At 44.5% G+C, this 17,673-nt stretch overlaps 1 protein-coding gene across 1 annotated transcript in view; it reads right to left on the bottom strand.

Annotated features, from left to right (window-relative positions):
- Positions 1-17,673, bottom strand: part of TBXAS1 (thromboxane A synthase 1) — a 143,908-nt gene that overhangs the window by 52,365 nt on the left and 73,870 nt on the right. The window contains exons 5-8 of the mRNA XM_046668769.1: positions 17,540-17,656; positions 5,669-5,757; positions 3,792-3,940; positions 1,919-2,049 (exon numbers count right to left, since the gene is read on the bottom strand). Of these exons, the coding sequence (XP_046524725.1) occupies positions 1,919-2,049; positions 3,792-3,940; positions 5,669-5,757; positions 17,540-17,656 (486 nt within the window). The remainder of the gene's footprint in view (positions 1-1,918; positions 2,050-3,791; positions 3,941-5,668; positions 5,758-17,539; positions 17,657-17,673) is intronic.

Below are 17,673 nucleotides of genomic sequence, written 5' to 3'. Positions count from 1 at the left end.
AGAAAAATACGCACCCTGATAGATGTAGGTGTCTTATCCACCCACCGGCTAGAGCTTAGAAAAATATTTACCTTTTAACATCTGTGCTGCATTTTCTACTGCGCAAACACACATCTGCTTGATGGAATGTCTACAGAGTTTAGATGGGTTTAAAGCAGGTTTTCTTAGTAACCGTATAGCCCTGTCCTGACACAAGCAGTCCTGGATTTGTGCTTGGGAGGTTTTTCTCAGATCAACTCATTGTTTGAAACAAATAGCTCTCGAATTTATAAAAGGAAAAGCTCGAGGCGATCCCAGTAATTGGATCTTTAATAACCCCTCACCTCTTAGTAAGCCATTCAGTGCAACAGTTTTAGAATTTTCAGCCTGATGCCACAGCCAGTGGGTTTCCGGTGGGGGTGGGGTGGGATGTGTGTGTGATTAAACTTTCAGAGGGAAGCCCCTCACAGCAGTATCGAGGTTTGAAATGGTGCTTTCTTCATCCCTTCTTGCCCAGGCTCCATCCTCACTCTGGAGAAGCATGAACTTGGATAAGAACGTTCTGTCCTTTCAGGCCAGGGTGAGCTGATTCTCCCCACACCTCCAAGGGTGTCCAGTTGAGTTCACAGAGGTGTGGGCCAAGGGGCTGTGAGCTTGTATATACCTTCCACCTGCCTTCCGGACATGGACACCTTCGCTGCACAGTCTCCAGGAGATGAAGCTGGGCCACTGGACGAGGCTGCCTCTCAAGGCTGCTCTGTGCATCCAGCCACTAATTGACCCCTGATTTCATTCTCGGCTATCGCCATGATTGGACCTCATGTCCTTTCTGTATTAATCCCTCTCAGCCACCTAATCTTTGAGAAAACCCTTTTAAAGCTACATCTTGCACAAGGCAGTTGAGGAAAAGCTATTTCAGGCCTGTTATTCCTTTTAGGCGACTTTCTTGAATGCTACAAGGCCCGTAAGGAGTAGCATTGTACATGCAGGAGCATATGCAATATTGAAATTCTTTTTCTTTTTCTTTTTTTTTTTTAAGATTGGCACCTGAGCTAACAACTGTTGCCAATCTTCCTTTTTTTTTTTTTTTTTTCTGCTTTATCTTCCCAAACCCCCCATACACAGTTGTATATCTCAGTTGCAGGTCCTTCTAGTTGTGGGATGTGGGATGCCACCTCAATGTGGCCTGACGAGTGGTGCCATGTCCACACCCAGGATCCGAACCCTGGGTCACCACAGAGGAGCGCGCAAACTTAACCACTTGGCCACGGAGCCAGCCCAGAAATTATTTTTCTTAATACTGAAAATTCCTATTTCTATTCAATCAGCAAATATTTACGTGATTCCTACTATGTGCCAAGCATAGGGCAAGTCTGTAAGGAGGAAAGAAATCTCCGGGTCTCAGATGAAGCATGAGAGGGCCCTCAACTACAAATTTCGTAGCAAAATCCTCTGTGCTGAGAGGGAAGGTCGGATTGGTGACAGCTCCCCAACTCCTCTCTAATACCCATGCTGTTTTTCCTGGAAAACTCCATCTTGCTGCTTTTCGATATAAAGCAGATGCTGATGAAAAGTACATGTGGGCACATTTTCCTAGAAAATTCTTTTGGGGCTGCTATAACCTATGCTGGGGGGATACCTGAAATAGAGAGGCCCGTGGATTTGAGGGGGCGGCTTTAATTTCACTCCCCTATGTCAGAGTGTGGACAGATTGCTCTGGGCTCCTCCCCACCATCCTTCCCACCTGCCCTCACTTTTCTCTTTCTTCTTTGCCTCTCCTCGACCTTTCTTCTTTCTCTCTACTGCCCTGGAAAGCAATAAGTGGTAGACCAATAAAGGTGTGGTGTGCAGGGTTGGGAGGGAAGAGAGAGAAAAGAGACAGCAATGCCAAATTAGGTTCCATTCCATTTCAATGCCGTGTCCTATTAAAATATGTTACCTCTTCTGCTGCTTGCTGGTCCCGCAAGGCAATCACATTCCTAATGAGTTTGTTAAAAAAGCCATTCAGTTCATCTCGGTTCTTATTGGGCAAAATCCGGGCCAGTGGGACCATTATGGATGGAAATGATACTTGAAAGAGAAAAACAAAAGTGGCATTGAAAAGAGGGTGAAAATCAACCAGGCTATTAGATGCCTGTTGCCAGGAAGCAAACCCTGCCCTTGAATTAAAGTCATTTGAAGGCCTGTCTTCCCCTCTGAATTGCTGCTCCTTAGAGCAGGGCTTATGGCTTATTTCCCCTCTGGACTCCTCACCATTCCTTGCACATCGTGAGCACTCAATAAACGTCTGTACAATCGAACCCCCACTTCCTTCTGGCCCCCAAGAATCAGCGTCATAAATTAATTTTCTGGGTCCTAGATATGAGGGCCCAAGGTCTTTGTATTTGATCAAGAAAGAACAGATGACAAGCCACGTTTCTAGTCTTAGCAAGTAGTAGAAGCTGATCTACTTTCTTAACTTTCTGGTCATTTGCATTTTTTTCCACTGGAAAATTGTCCCTAGAGCTACCATCTGAATGGTCCCTAAGAGCGGCCACGGCAGCAGCTGACAAGGATGCTGGTCCTGTCCCTATGGGTGCCTCCCTTGCTGTGCCATGCACAGCTAGGGCTCTTGCTGCCATGCCCGTGGGACAGAGTTAGCTGGGTCAGGGACATGGTTCCCCTCCTGGGCAGTGGCCTGGGCCTAGGCGCTGAGCCGGCCGAGGCGGAGCTTGGCTCAGTTCAGCTTCTCAGCATTCACGGTGGGCCTGCCACACACAGCGTTGTGTGGGATCTGGGCTGGAGAGGACAGCTTGGGACCCGCAGAGGTCTCAGAAGGCTCTGCCGTTTTCAAGAGCTGGAGCTCAACCAGTGTGACAGAACAGGGAGGCAGGCTCAGAGTGGCAGAGAGAGACGTAGCAGCCGTGATGGGACAACAGAACCACTCGCCCCACAGGATGCAGGACAAGTTCATGGTTGATGGCAGGAGGAGCCCACTCAGCTGGAGCAGCTCCCCTGAGGGTGGAGGGGGTGAGGGGTGAAGGAGGAGGCTGCCTTGACCCCATAGCAGCTCCTCCCACAGTTTCAATGCCCAGCGAATGGAGGTGACAGAGGCTTCCGTGGAAAGTGACTCAGAAACGGGAATGAATTTACCAGCCCAGCAGAATGGTTAGAAATTACGGTAATAATTAATAACAATAATAACAACGCCTCAATACTTCCAGAAAAGCAGGAAGATACTGGAACTGGCCAGAAGGTAAAAACTCACTTCTAAACTAAAAATAAATCAACTGGCCTCCACAGCATCAGGTAACCTGGCTAGTCACTCATCACGTGTGATTTCTAGTTTACTCTGCACGGAGTCTCAAGGGGAGGGGTCTTCGGAAGAGGATTTTGCTGGAGGGGAGAAATATGCCCTAGAAAAGAAAAGGCTTTCAATGTCAGTCTTGGCTGTGCCTTTTGAAGCCTCAGTTTTCCCATCTGTTAAAAGGGAATGAGAATACCTTTCTCACCAGGTAAATACAAGCACTAACTCAGGCAAGGCACACAAAGCACTCAGCAGGGGGCGCTGCGGCTGTTCTCACGACATGGCCAGGAGAGGCCAGGGCTCCCTGTGTTGATATTAAGTGGCCCCAGGCTGGTGATAAGAGGGGCCCGGGTGGCTCCAGGAAGACAAGCCCTCTGCAGGGCAGACTCCATGGAGAGACACCCTGAATGCCCTTACCTGGTGGCAGATGCTGAGCCCTGGAAGGGGTCTGGGACCACCCAGGTGTCACAGGGTCTGCCCAGCTAGCATAGCCCCCCTTACTGCCCTCAGCAGGAGCTGTACTTACAGATTAAAACCAGGATAGGTCTGGGGATGGAGAATGCAAAGAAACGCCTACAGTGCTCCACAAAGGGGTCCTCGGGAGCCGTTTGGGAGTCCACCTGGGTGCCAAAGGCGATGCTGGCAACCACATCTGTGGTGTAGCAGCAGTAGCACCTGTGGGAGAGGGAACATTCGAATGTTGAAAGGACTCTGCCAGTGGCCTACCCATCACACTCTCCTGAGGAGGCGGGACTTCCTCATTGTCCACCTGCTCGAAAGGGGTGCTTCCTGCACATCTGGAGTGAGGTGGTCGGAGAGGAGGCAGTGGGATTAGATCCTTTGAGCGTGATGGCAGAATTCAAGAGGACACACAAAAACATAACAGATAACTGATCTCAGCAAAGACTGGGGGGAGGAGAGCATCACCTCCTTGACTTTCCGGCTTCAGCAGCCTTAGTCAACCAGACACAGGCAAACACCAAGGGCTACACTTTAAATTTTCCTCCCGTGAAGGAGTTGACCCAAAGCCGGTGTGCATTACCCCAAAGCTGAGCACAGCTCGTCCAAAGCCAGACTCGAATGCCTAACTGATAATGTAGCAAATTGTGATGGATGAATTAACAACCTGATCGTCTAGTTTTAGTGGTTTTGTCCCTACTTCCTCCTAATGATTTTACAGTTTTCATGAGAGCAACAAATAAAAAACCAGGACCCTTCACACTCAAATAAACACAAGACAAACTCTGGGACCAACTTCAGGAGCATATGTATATTATTACAGAAAACACATGTTGCACTTTAGAAATAAACAGAAAAGTGTCTGGCAGTAACTCCAGAAAAATTAACCTCTCAGGCTCTAGGAAGCCTGTTCCCCAAATGGCCATTTTAAACTAGAATGATCATTTCTTGTTATCTTATAGGTGTAGACAAGTTATTTATAAAAAGGCTAACAACTGGATGTTCATATCCTTTTATAATTAAAAGGTCTATTTCCGTGGCTTGATGTAGGCACACGCTTAGTTCCTCTTCAGAAATTCTGTAACCAACAACTCATCATTAAGGAAGAAATGACATCTCCAGATGACTTCTTTATATATTTTGACTGCTTTTATTGAAAACATTTCTATAATTGATTACTTATCTCCCTGCTACAGCAAAAACAACAGTTTGACTACTGAATATCCTGATTGCATCTGATCCTAATGGTTGAAGATTTAAGGATTTTAAGAGTTATTTACTTTGCTTTTATAGCTGTTGAGCCCATCTTATCTTTAGCCAACGCATGTATCTCATGACCAGAGAGAATGTGTATGAGAGGATTTTGTGAATAATATGGCAGAATTTAGATGCTGGTGATGATTATGCTATTACTTTATTAACAACGATAAGAACGAGTTGGCTTCTGGCTGATCTGCCACACTACTCCTAATCTGCTATAAACCATAATTTAGCACAGGACAACGGGGAGAAAACCCAGATCATCAGTCATTTAAATTTGATGTCCACCACTAAGTCGTGGCTTCTAGGCTGAGGTCCTCCACAATATTTCTTGAAGTAAAAATGCCTGGACTTTTCCCCAGGACCCTGTCCTTTCTGCCCAGGTGTATCCTGCCCTCTCCTGGGTCTGTAGAGGTCGGAGGGTGAGTCCACCTACAAACCACTGCCCACTCGAGGCTTCCCTCAACCTGCCACACCTCCCCTGGGCTTTGCTCACATCCACTTCACATTTTATGTGGGTTTCATTTCTTCTTATTAGTCAGTCCACCCATGCTTTTATGAGCTTCCAGCATTTCCATAGTTTGCTGGTCCCGAGGTAACTGTCCGGTAATTGTGTACGTCACAAGAAGCAGCAATTCAAAAATGCAATTTCTCATCTGTAAGGTAGCCCTGTAGCGCCCTCACCTCTGGATGTTGCAAGCATCTCCTGATTCTGCATAGCGTTGTAAATGAGCCAGGAGCAGGTCGCAGGCTTGGCTGATCAGGGGCATCATCTGAGAGTGGATAACAAAGGTGTAATTAGGACACCATGCAGGGAGCACACCTAAATTAGCTGTAGATAAAGAGGTTATTGTGGGGCTTCCTGGGAAAATGGACATTGTTTTGAAGGCAACTTTTACACAGCTAAGATTCAAGAGGAAGTTTTAAAATTCACGAATATCGTAAAATACAGTAGCTGTAAACGTCTATTTTAGCTCAAGCAATCTGGTTATTTTGGAAGCAAAAAGAAGAAAGTGTTTAGAGTAAATACTGTGAAATAATTATGAAAATGATCATTAAGTGCTAAGACAGAACAGAGAATCAGTACTCGGTTTCATGACGTGGTTAACATCAGAGAGTAATTGAGCACAATCCATATGTACTATCCCTGGAATTAGGCCAAATCCATGTGTGTTTGGTTCCAATCATACTTCAGACCTTCCCTAGAATGTAGAATCTTAGTATCCAAAAAAACCTAAGCCCATCCATTTCAACTTCTTATTCAATATAAAAATCTTTTTTCAAGCATTTCTGATAGATGGTTATTCATTTCTGCTTAAGCTGCTTAAAGCTTCAAATATAGGGGAACCCTTGACTTCAAGAGGCCTCCTATGCCCACACAGGACAACTGCTGACTTTCTTTTTTTAATACTAAAACATTTTTATTATGGAAAATTTCCAGCATATGCATAGAAAGAGAGAATGGTATCGTGATCTTTTGTGTAACTATCATCCAGCTTCAACAAATTTAGATCTCACTTTTGGCCACCCACCTCTTTGACCCTAATAGGCTGGCTGCAGTGGGCGGACTTCATTGTGGAGCCTCATGGCCGCCCACATGACCTTTCATTCTCTCCTATAGGTTTGAAAAGCCAAGCTGGAAACATCAAGGGGAATCATTTTAACCAGAGTGCCTTCTAGAATAACACCACAGCTGAAGCAACACGCTGCAATACGTTTCTCTGAGCATTTCTTATGGCAAACGTTTTTTGAACTGTTACCTGTGTTTAGATTGTACTACTATGACACCAGAATCTAAGTTCCCGAGGGCAGGGGAGACTTTTTGTCTGTTCATTTTTGTGTCCCAGCACCTAGAACAGTGCCTGGCACACAGGAATTATTTGTTGAATGAATTGAATTTTAACGAGTACATAAGACTCACTCTTTGCTCTTAATGTCTTGAGGCCTTGGAAGTTATAAAATGTTAATCTACTTGTTAGAAGCTATGTGGTTGCATTGAGACAAAATCTGACTCCCTCTAACAACCTCTTGCTGATTTCCTTCCTGTCTTCTTCCGAGTGACAGTGCTCCAAATGCTAGACAGCAAATGGTCCTCCTCCTCTCCTAGACAATCGTTCCCCATCCCTTCAGCTACTCCTGGGACCACGTGGTTTACACACACTTCTCCACTCTTATTGCTCTCTCTCTCTTTTTATTTTTATCAGCGTCCTTCCTGAAAGATGGATGCATACATGGAACACAGCATTTCAGGTGCCATCAGGCAAATCGTAAATGGATCACTTCCACACATGTCAATAACAACAACAACAAAATCACAAAAACCAGGTTGACTTTTTTTAGAAGACACGTAGCACTCAAATATTGCGGTTCAGGTCAATGAAAACCCCAAGGTCTTTTTCCATGAATCATCACCATGTGCAGTTGATTGTTTTGACCGTTTAGGATCCATTCAGTAGAAAGGCTTTATATTTACCTTGCATTTATTGCTGTAAAAAGTTGTCCTACCATGTGTTCTGAGCAGAACAACCTCTTAACTGCCCTAAAACGCTCAGGTGATTGGAGAATCCTGGCAGAGTGGAACAGCCTGGGTGGCTGTTGGTTGGATGTCGGAGGGACACATGGCTTTGTTGGGCTCCTCCCTCCCACAGCTCGCTCCAAGCCAGCCACATGTGCTCTGGGGTGTAAGGAAAGAATCGTGTCACCAGGGCCCAACTGCTTGCTGTGGGAGCCCTCTCTGAAGGAGTTGGTCCTGTGAAGCAGAGGGGGCGTTCCTGATGAGTGACACTGAGTGAGCTGTGGTCTGAGCTCAGGTCTGCGTGGGTTCCCAGGGCAGAGACTGTGGCCTGGGTGGCACCAATGGGCAGCCGGACAGCAGGCCAAGGAGCAGAACATACCACACACCCAGTGGAGAGATGGCAGAGCATCTGCGACCCTCACCCTGTTGTTGGAGGGAGTATTTGGAGAGGGAAATCCTGGGAAAAAGGATTTTCTGCCCATCAAGCCTCAAGGGCTTAGAGCCCTGGGGTGTTTGTACTCTGCTGGCTGGTCCAAAGATTGTACTCACGCATTCAGATCTCATCACCTGTAACACTGGCTGTTCCTTCTTGTTCCATCCGAAATTTGATAAGTCCACCTTCTAAGCCTTCGTTTGGTTTGTCAATAAATGTACAGGGTCAAACACAGAGCCCGGGGCCCTCTACCTGACTGCTACTTTAGGTAGCCACAGGATTGGTCATCATCACTGTTTCTGGCTCTTCAGCCAGTTGTGCCTGAACCTAAGTAAATATTCAGCCAGGCAGCATCTTATCAATAAGTCACCTAGGGAAGACCTTGTCAAACGATTAGCTGAAACAGAAATGTAATTTGCTTCATCTACCTGTCCTGAAGCCGCTCTAAGCAGAAATGAGGATGACTCTCCTGATCTATTCTTGGTAACTCTGAGTGGACTCTTCATGACTACTGCATTCTTTTCTAAATTCCCACAAACTATCAATTTACTAATCCATCAGTACAAACGTGCACGTAAATGGGTCACTTATAATGGCCTCTGGGCCATTACTCTCAAGAAATCTCAGACCACCTTAATGTTCAGGGATCTCAGTAGCATCTAAGCCACATTTCTGTACCCGGCTTCACTGGTTACATTCTTCCACTGTTTTAATAAACTTAGTGGTACAAGTGCACTCTACTTTAATAAAATCCTATATACCAAAATATGTTTCAGGTTTATTTCAGAGGAATAGTAACATGGTAAAAAAGAAAAATACTGTTTGAAAGGAATTCTTTTTAGATAGCAAGCTTGAAGCTTCCTTAATGTAACAAAAATGGGATGCAACATAAAATTTGATTTAAGCACAACTCTTCCGAAGCAGGTCCTGTGTATAAAGAGGGCTCCCCCCTGCATACTGAATCCAGTTGTGTGCCTGGACTGTGCAAAGGAGGGCTGGACCTGATGCCACCATCAGCTCCTCTACACGCTTGTGACTAAAATGCTTTGTTGCTGGCTGGCATGATTGTAAATTTCTACCATACTCTGCCTGCTGTCTGTCGAACTGAATGGATAATGACATTTTTATTTAGGTTAATGTGATATGAGATGGGGCATGTAATATGAAAAATGTTTTAAAAAGCAATGCAGAGAAAATATTATAAGACAGTGGAGCATGATCTGTGTGTTGGCCAATAGCCATCGTTTCAGGTTTTCTTCCTTGTATTATACACAAGCAGTTATGGAATATTTACTCTTACACGAGTTGCATACAAACAAAAGCTCTCTTTGATGGGCTTGCAATCATCTTTATACAATCCACATACCCTGCAGTTACTCCTCCAGATTTGCAGACAAGCAGGCATAGGTGGCTTGTGCAAACATACATGCAGAGATGAACACACAATGCCATCATCACCCAGATCTTAATAAAAGACTCTCATTTGGTTTTTCTACCTTTTGTTGTCTTCATAGGATAATGGGTGATTTCTATTTTTGTTTTCTCACATTTTTCATAATGCACGTATGTTACACTTATAATCAGATAAAATATTAATGTTATTAGGTTTTTAAAGAATGATTTCTTCTTGGGGAATACAGTCCAGCAACCAAGCCTGGGGAGAAAGTTCTCCATTTTTCTCCTCCCACCTCTCACATTGGTTGTCTTTACTATAGACGGTGCTGAGCGTATGGCTGCTCAGCTATTTGGTAACCAGCAGTGACCATCGAGGGTAAAGCATCATCCTCAGCCTGGGAAGGAAATTCCCAAGGAATGAAGTGCTTGTTCACCTGGAGCTTAGTGGCCAGTAAAAAGAAAAATGGATTCTTTACCAACTGTGTCTGAGGAATTCTGAGTCAAGGTATAGACAGAGGGCAGCAGAGTTAACTCAAGAAGGTGCAGAGGGCTTTATGAGTGGGCAGATAGACGACTTACGGGGTAATGATAAGGAAGGGCTAAGAAATTCTTCTCTTTTTAGGTGATCCCCAGAATTTATCATTTGAGTTTCTTTCCTTGAGGCTGAGACTCTGACATTATTAAAAATACTTGGCCTGGGGAGTGCAAACACTCGAAGCCACTGCCAGTTATTAGGTTTTCTCTCCTTGGCATTTTTTTAGCCATGTGACCTTGGGCAAATTGCTGAACATCACTGAGTCTATTTCTTCATCTGAAAAGTGGGAATAATAATACCTCCCTTGAAGAGTTGTGACAAGGATTAGAACCACAATATGTGAAAGGCTTAGCACGAGAAGGCAGTGAGTGTTCCACGCACAGTAGCCATCCTCTGGAGGACTCCCATGCTCCCAGATTGGTGTGGATGCCTAGTTTATTGTCTCTTCTCTGATTCCTCACAGACAAGCCCTTTGGATCCACCTATTCTTGCCTCACCATGATAACATCACTTCCTTTCTTGTATCTGCCCCTTCATTTTTATTTCCCCAGTGGCCAATCTAATTTGGGCTTTGCTACCTGTCACCTGGAATATGGCTGGCATCCTGCTTCATGAGGGCAAAGACCATATCTTAAGCATCTTTGTAGTCTTAGTACCTTGCCTGGCACACAGGTATACAAAAAGGTTTTTTTTGCAAGAACCTCTTGGCCTCCTTGCCTTCTGTCTTTTCTCATGCATCTTATACTCAGTCACTAGATTGGTCTTCTAAAAATACTTGTTATCTGAGCAATGTTTTGCTGAAACCCTTTGGAGATCCCCACTGACTGAAGGACACAGAACAAGCTTCTTATCTTATTTTCCAAAGCCCATTAAGAACTGAATCCTGCCCATAACCATGTGAGTAAACTCAGAGGCAGATCTTCCCCTGTCAAGCCTTCAGATGAGACCACAGCTCAGGCTGGCAGCTTGAGTGCTGCACAGAGAGACCCTGGGACAGCGGCACCCAGCTAAGCCATGCCCAGATTCTGACCCACAGAAACTATGAGCTAATAAAGGCTTGCTGTTTTAAGTTGCTAAATTTTAGGGTAATTTGTTACACAGCAAGAGATAACTAATACACTCTCAATGTCACTATCTTGTGGTAACTCTTTGTGTGTTGTCATGTATGATTGAAGTTTTTGGTATTTGTTCTATCAGGAATGAGCACAGTATAACACATTCAGTTGATTCTTTAGAAATATCTTTGTGATGACTGATTGACTGAATGTTCCTTGATGGCCTTGACATAAAAGGTATCCAAGAAACATTAAAAGATTGAGGTGCTCTATCTTAGCAGGAATGCAGTGCCATTTGCTGGGAGCCGGCCCGGAATGAAAGACCTAAGATCCATGCTGGTTTCCCTCTTACTTTGGCCAAGTCATTTGAATCTCTCTGAACTTGAGTCCTCACCTGCAAATGAGGGGCTAAATGTAATGAGCTGTAAAGTCCCTTTCCATAGACATTCCGGGATTCCAAGGAGGACACTAAGCACCAGGTTGAGACAATTGCTTGGGAACCATGGAAAGAGCAGGTAACTTCCTAGTTTGGGGCATTAAAAGGCCAGATCAGTGGACTTCCAACACATTTGCTCCAACACATCCCATCCCTAAGAAAGCCTTTTTGCATCTCTTTGACGCATTGACTTCAGAATTACATAAGGACCTAAAAGGCAGAGTCTGGTTATTTTTATGTTCAAATAATTTAGTAAAGGTGAGAATTAGAACTCCAGATCCTCTGACTCCCGGCTTGTTGCTTTTTTCTCCAAAATCAGGAAGCACATTCCTTTTGCTCCTCAGTTAATTATCTTCTAGGCTATAATTTCACTCAATGCAGTTCTGATGCCATGAACTTGAAAAACAAACAAACACCAATAGGCCTTTGGAGCTCCTACAAGTTTGGAGAATGGAGTTGGTGTGAGTGCTAGGGAAGAAACATTTCCTGAGCAGGGAGAGGGAAGGGGAGGGCCTATTCTGCATGACCTTATACTTCTAAACCGAGATGATCCCCACACATTGATGGGGTGTAGCCCGGGTGACTCACTTGTCCACATATGTCAAGGGATTCAGAAAAGAGACTGAGTAGAGGCCGCCACCCTGAGATCAAAACGCGGCCTGTGGGAGCCACCCCCTTGGGGCCGTGGCCAAGTGGAGACTCCAGAGGGACAACTTGCAGTTCCCCTCATCTGCTCCAGAGGTGTTTGCTCCATGGACCCGGGCATGTCTGGCATCTTGGAAGCTAAGGCGCTGAAATGGAAACCCTCTCCTCACTCTCCCACTTTCAAGTATTTAATAGCTCCTCGCTCTCCAGTGAAGTTTGCATCGAACACTCCCCGTGGCACAGAATGGCAAACTCTATGTGCCTCAACCTCCTTTTCCAGTTTTCTCTCACTAATCCCTTACATGTACTCTGTGTTCCAGCCAATTTGTACTCCTCTATTCCCCGAACACATCTTGTACTTTTTGTCCAGATGCCTTTGTTCCTGCAGCTCAGCTCATTCCACCTGCAACGCACCTTCTCCCTCTGTCAAAACTCTGCAAAATCTTCAGAGCTCAGTTCTAATGCTACTTTCCAACCCCCACTCCCCCCAAAGTGGTTTCTGATGCTCCAAAGAGGACGTGAGCTCTGTTATCATCTTCCACTACCTGGTAATAATGTAGGAATTTATGCACATTATTGCCCTTCTACATTATAGACCCTTTAAAGACAGGAACTAATAAATATTTGTTGAATTTTATGAATTTAATGTTTCATTCTACTTGGCACTCTTAGACCTATGGGCAATGTTGTTTGGGAGCTGATGGCAGAGGCAGATTTTCTGAATAAATAAAAGCCAGGTAATAGGGATGGGAGATGGTATTTAAACATATTGTTGGTTTAAAAAATAGAAAAATTAATACCTGAAAGTGCTGTAAACTGGTGACTAACAAATGTAAAATTAATACCAGCTAATGAAACTTATAACCTCCTTCTGCCACCCAGATATTAAAAAATCCATGACTTATTTTTATGCAAAATTTCCTGCTGATAAGTATCAACTCTAGCCATCTAGGTGAATAGTCGAGTATCATTTCTAATAAGTCAGTGGCTCCTGTCAAGAGTTGTGACCAATTAGAAGTCACCCGATGAGGAGGTGGCTGCTGGTGTTGCCAAGCAACAGCCAAGCTGGGAGGCACATTTAGATGCTCTTTTAGATTTAACCAGCGGCAAGTCGGAGTGACATTATGATTCTGGCAAAGGAAAGCCAAATTATAACCCAGGATGGGGTACCCATGATGAGGAGTATGTTTTCTTTTAAATGCAAATGGAAAAGGAACATTCTAACCAGAATTTAAACAGTCCATTATTATACTGATTTTAATTAGGAGATTAGGTGTCAGTGGAATACAACTGTGTCGCAGGATAATGGTCTCTTGCTGCTAGATAAATACCCAGACATTCTGGAAAATGGGCAACTGGTCAGGCAGGGACAATGTATTTTTGGACTCCGAAGTATTTATTACCACAGCCACACTTGCTTATAATGACTTTCATTTTTATTGTTTGGAAGGATTAAGAAATAAAAGCAAATATTAAAAATAGACCGTTGGAGGCCTCGTGCAGCTGAGAGAAAGCTGCGTGCTCCAGCATTATTGGAAGACTGGGTTCTGTTTTAGAAGCCCTTGTGCGTGATTGTCGGAAGAGTTTACAAGGAAAATTTAAAGGCCAAACTAAACCGTGCCGGTGACTGTAACTCGGCAAAGACTTTCGCCCTGAAATGTCACAGCTTTGCATTTACTCATAAGCTGACTATATCAACTTAAATTTTTTTAAATTGTAGTCATTCTTGAATAATATGTCTTCGTCAAGGCAGGAAAGGCCTAGAGGGAATAATAACCACATCTGCCTCCGCCTTTAAGAATCATACATTATTGACTGTGCCTTCCTGACAGGAAACATCTGGATGAAAGTGAAAAATTAAGCATCGAGCTGGATTCTCAGTGACTGTGAGAGAGCCAGCCTTCCCTGTTGGTCTGACCTTCCTGTAACTGAGTCCCCATGCACAGAGATAGGATTGGCTCATTTGCTCTTGAGAGACACACACCCAGCCTTAGGTTCTCAAGTATGAAGCTGTCAGGTCTGTTAGATCTGCTCAGTGGGTCACCATCAGCTTAGTTATCTGGGTGAATGAGGAAATGTCCATCACTGCTGTTGGGGTTTGAGGACTGAGAAGACACAAGCCGCCATGTTGGGTGGGATCCATGGTCTATCCAATTTGGAACTTGGTCTCTGCTAGAGGCACTTGACAATGGAGTTCCCCACAGAGTCTCCCTCCAAAGACGTAGTGCCCAATGGCCTCATTTCTCTCAACAGCTGACTATGACATTAATTACCCATGTTTTCACCTACTGAAAACTTATTCGAGCCCCAAATAAACAAAGTTAAACAGATTTCTTCACTGCAGTTCTCTCCCAAGGCTTCAATATGCTAAGCTACACAGTGAATCACTAAGAAGATGGTTTACAATATTTTACCAAATTGTATGATCACGGAACCTTTTCGATCCTCGATGATTTCACATTCTTTTCCTTGGTAGCAATTCATAGACTGAAGTTCATCATCATATAAGTACAGTTTAGATGCTTTTCTCCTAAACGTATTATTTTATTCTTCCTTACACTGAAGGTCAGCTGCCACTTTTATACTGATTTACACAATCTTAGAAGAGTCTTAGAAACTTATTCCAATTGATTTAATATTTTTCAAATCAGAAGAGCTTAGAGGAATATACAAATGTATAGATTTTATGGTGTTCTCCCTCTTTCAGATGAATTAGAAAATTTAAAAATAAAAGTTGTGCTAACCTGGGTCCCCAGGGAATCCCATTATTTATATGCTTCCCTTAGAGAAGAATTAATTAAGCTTCAGTTTTGTTTCCTGAAATTAAATCTATTTACTTTCTGACCCACAATAAAGTTTTACACAACCCCAGGGTTACAGACTAATAGTGTTTGGTAAAGACTCTAGTGAAAGACTCTGTAAAAATCTAAATAAATCTACCAATTGCCTCTTCTAAAAAATCAATCCTTTAGGGAATGGGGTGAAAACTCTGGCAGGTTAATCCGGCAAAATTTTCCCCGATATAAAAGTCAGTTGTTTTCCCAGCAATTGTCAGCCATCTTTTAATATAAACCCCAATAACTTGTCTGTCACTGGACTCAGCTTCTTCTGGAATCAGGGATGCATCAATCAAATTGTCACTCATTCTCTATCTCTCTGTATTATCCCTGGTAAGACTTAAGACAAAAACCAATTTTATTTGAAATAAAAATGTGGATTCATAATATAATGCTGGTTTTAAAGTAACTTTCAAGCATTATTGACCAAGGCAGCCTAACACCCACACAAACAAAGCCAGTGCCATCCAGATCTTTTGAATATTAAAGACGCTTACAGACCCAGGTGGTCAAGGACTTGGGCTGCCAAGGTGCTAAAAGAAAAAAGCCTTAGAATTCCAAGGGAAAACAAATTTTTATTTCAAGAATAAATTCTGAAGGTTGATAATAGAAGCCCAAAAGCTACTTACAATTTCAAAAAGGACTGGAGGCATTGATATTTCAAAGCTATTTCCAGGAAAACTGACTCAGGCGCCCGCAACCAAGGGGCATGCAGGCTCCTGTCGGTTCTCCGAGCTTCCCCGGCTCTGCCTCCTCCACCCCACGTCACTGTGTGCTTCATTCTCCCCTTTGTGTCTTTGTGACCTGCTTTTTCTATTTCTATATGTATATACTTGTGACTCTCTAAAGAAAAAGCCAACAGTTAGCCGCCTCCTCTTATGTAATGTTTCCTTGTCAAAATTATTTCCCTTTTATGTTTCTTTTATCTTAGTCTTAGCATATATCCTTACGTAGAAGCCTTCCTGGTTCTTTGGTTCTTCATCCATCCATCCATCATCCATCCATTCATTCAGCAAATCATTACTGAGTGCCTAGTGCCGTATAGTTAAGAATTTTGTATTTCCTCTGTCTAAAACCTGTTTCCATACCTCAGTTGGTTCCAAACTTAGGCAGAAATTAGAGGAGTGTTGCTTCTGACCTCCCTCGGCTTCCTCAGGGACCCCACTTGCCCCACTTCCCTTCTCCCCCAACTCCAGACAGCCCCCGGGACTGTCCTAGGAGCCTCGGAACAGCGAGGGAAAATCGCGTGGAGGTAAGAGAAGCGAACAGAGAGGTTAGGAGTATTCTGGAGCTGGATTCTAACCTTTACTCTGTTGCTTACTAGCTGTGTGACATGGGACGCATTACTTAATCTCTCCGTGCCTCAGTTTTCTCATTTGTGAAAGGAGAGCAATAATAATAGTATTCCCCTCACAGGAATGTGGTGAAGATTAAATGTGTTAATACAAATGGGAAGCCCTTGGAGTAGTCCCTGACACAGAGTAGGAGCTGTGGGGTGTCAGTTGGTGCTGTAAGCCCAGCTCACCCTCGGCCCTCAAGTACCAAAGGCTACTTGTGGAAACGTGAATCAAAACCTCGTGGAAGGATCACTGGTTTCTGAGTGGATGGGATTAATGATGAAGTGTGGGACCTCTCCTCTTCTGGGGGACTTCAGAAGATTTATAGGAATTAAGCAAGACTGTATGGGGGAGCGTCTTGAGTTTAAGCTAAGTGTAGCTTTCACGTATTGAACTCAAGACAGGCCACTCTGAGCCCAGGCATTCTGGAACAGCTAGACATGGTGGATGGCTCTGGAAGGCACACTGGGAATGTGGGACTCAAACGGAAGCAGTCCCTTAACCACTTCACATCAGGAGGGCTCAAGTGCCCACTCCTGGGTTGTTCGAGAATTCCGAACAGACAGCAAAGCCAGACCAGCAACTGAGGCGTCATCAGTGAGGATCAAGGTGTGGGAGAGCTCGGCAGGGAGGCAAACAGCAGGTTTTATTTGTACAGCTGGTGGAGAAGGGAGGGCCACTGGGTGGGGGAAGGAGAGCGCCCAGGGCCTTAAAGAGCTTCTTGTGGATGAAGCTCTTTCCTCTGAATCAGCTGCAAAGATTAACCTGGGCTTGCCTGCCCACCTAGAGTTCTGCCAGGAAGATCCCTTTACTCCTCCCCAGTAACCCACAGCCATCTCTTCCCTGTTCCAGGCTTGACTCACAGCTTGCCTTAGTTTCAAGCTGTTCTCTGGTTCCTTGCTATGTAAAGGGTGCTTCACTGTTCAGAAGCATCCTCATCACCTGTGAGGTCGTCAGAAATGCAGAATCTCAGGCCCCACCCCAGACCTGCTGAATCGGAATCTGCATTTTAACAAGATCCCCTGGTGATCGTTATACATGAAACGATGAGAGGAGCCCCTCCAGTTTCTCTTGGGTGCCCCCAATGACTCAGGTAGAGTATCAGGACAGAGAGGGAATGCCATAGTGGTTGCTGACTCACAGGTGATTCCTGGCAGCTGGGGATGTAGGAGCCTGGAGAAAGGGAAGACACTCCAATACAGTATCCTATGCTTTATGCATAACAGAGAGGTTCGAAGCCCTCTACGGGCAGGGCATTTTGAGGTGCCACTTGCGTTAGTGACGCAATGTGAACCAGCCCTCCATCACAATTTGGAGAGAAGAAACCTGCTCCTTCAGGAAGACGGTCTGCATTTCTTGTGTCTTACCTCATTCAGCTTTTCAGGACTCAAAGCAGAAGTCAGGACGCTTCTGACCTCTTCCCATCTTTTGTCACGTAAAAACAGGATGCTGTTGGCTACCGGCTGGGACTCCAAACCCGATGCCTGGTGGAAAGTGACAA

The sequence above is a fragment of the Equus quagga genome, chromosome 8 (genome assembly GCF_021613505.1).
Source record: "Equus quagga isolate Etosha38 chromosome 8, UCLA_HA_Equagga_1.0, whole genome shotgun sequence".
Taxonomy (NCBI): domain Eukaryota; kingdom Metazoa; phylum Chordata; class Mammalia; order Perissodactyla; family Equidae; genus Equus; species Equus quagga.
This window is presented reverse-complemented; position numbering and strand designations above follow the sequence as displayed.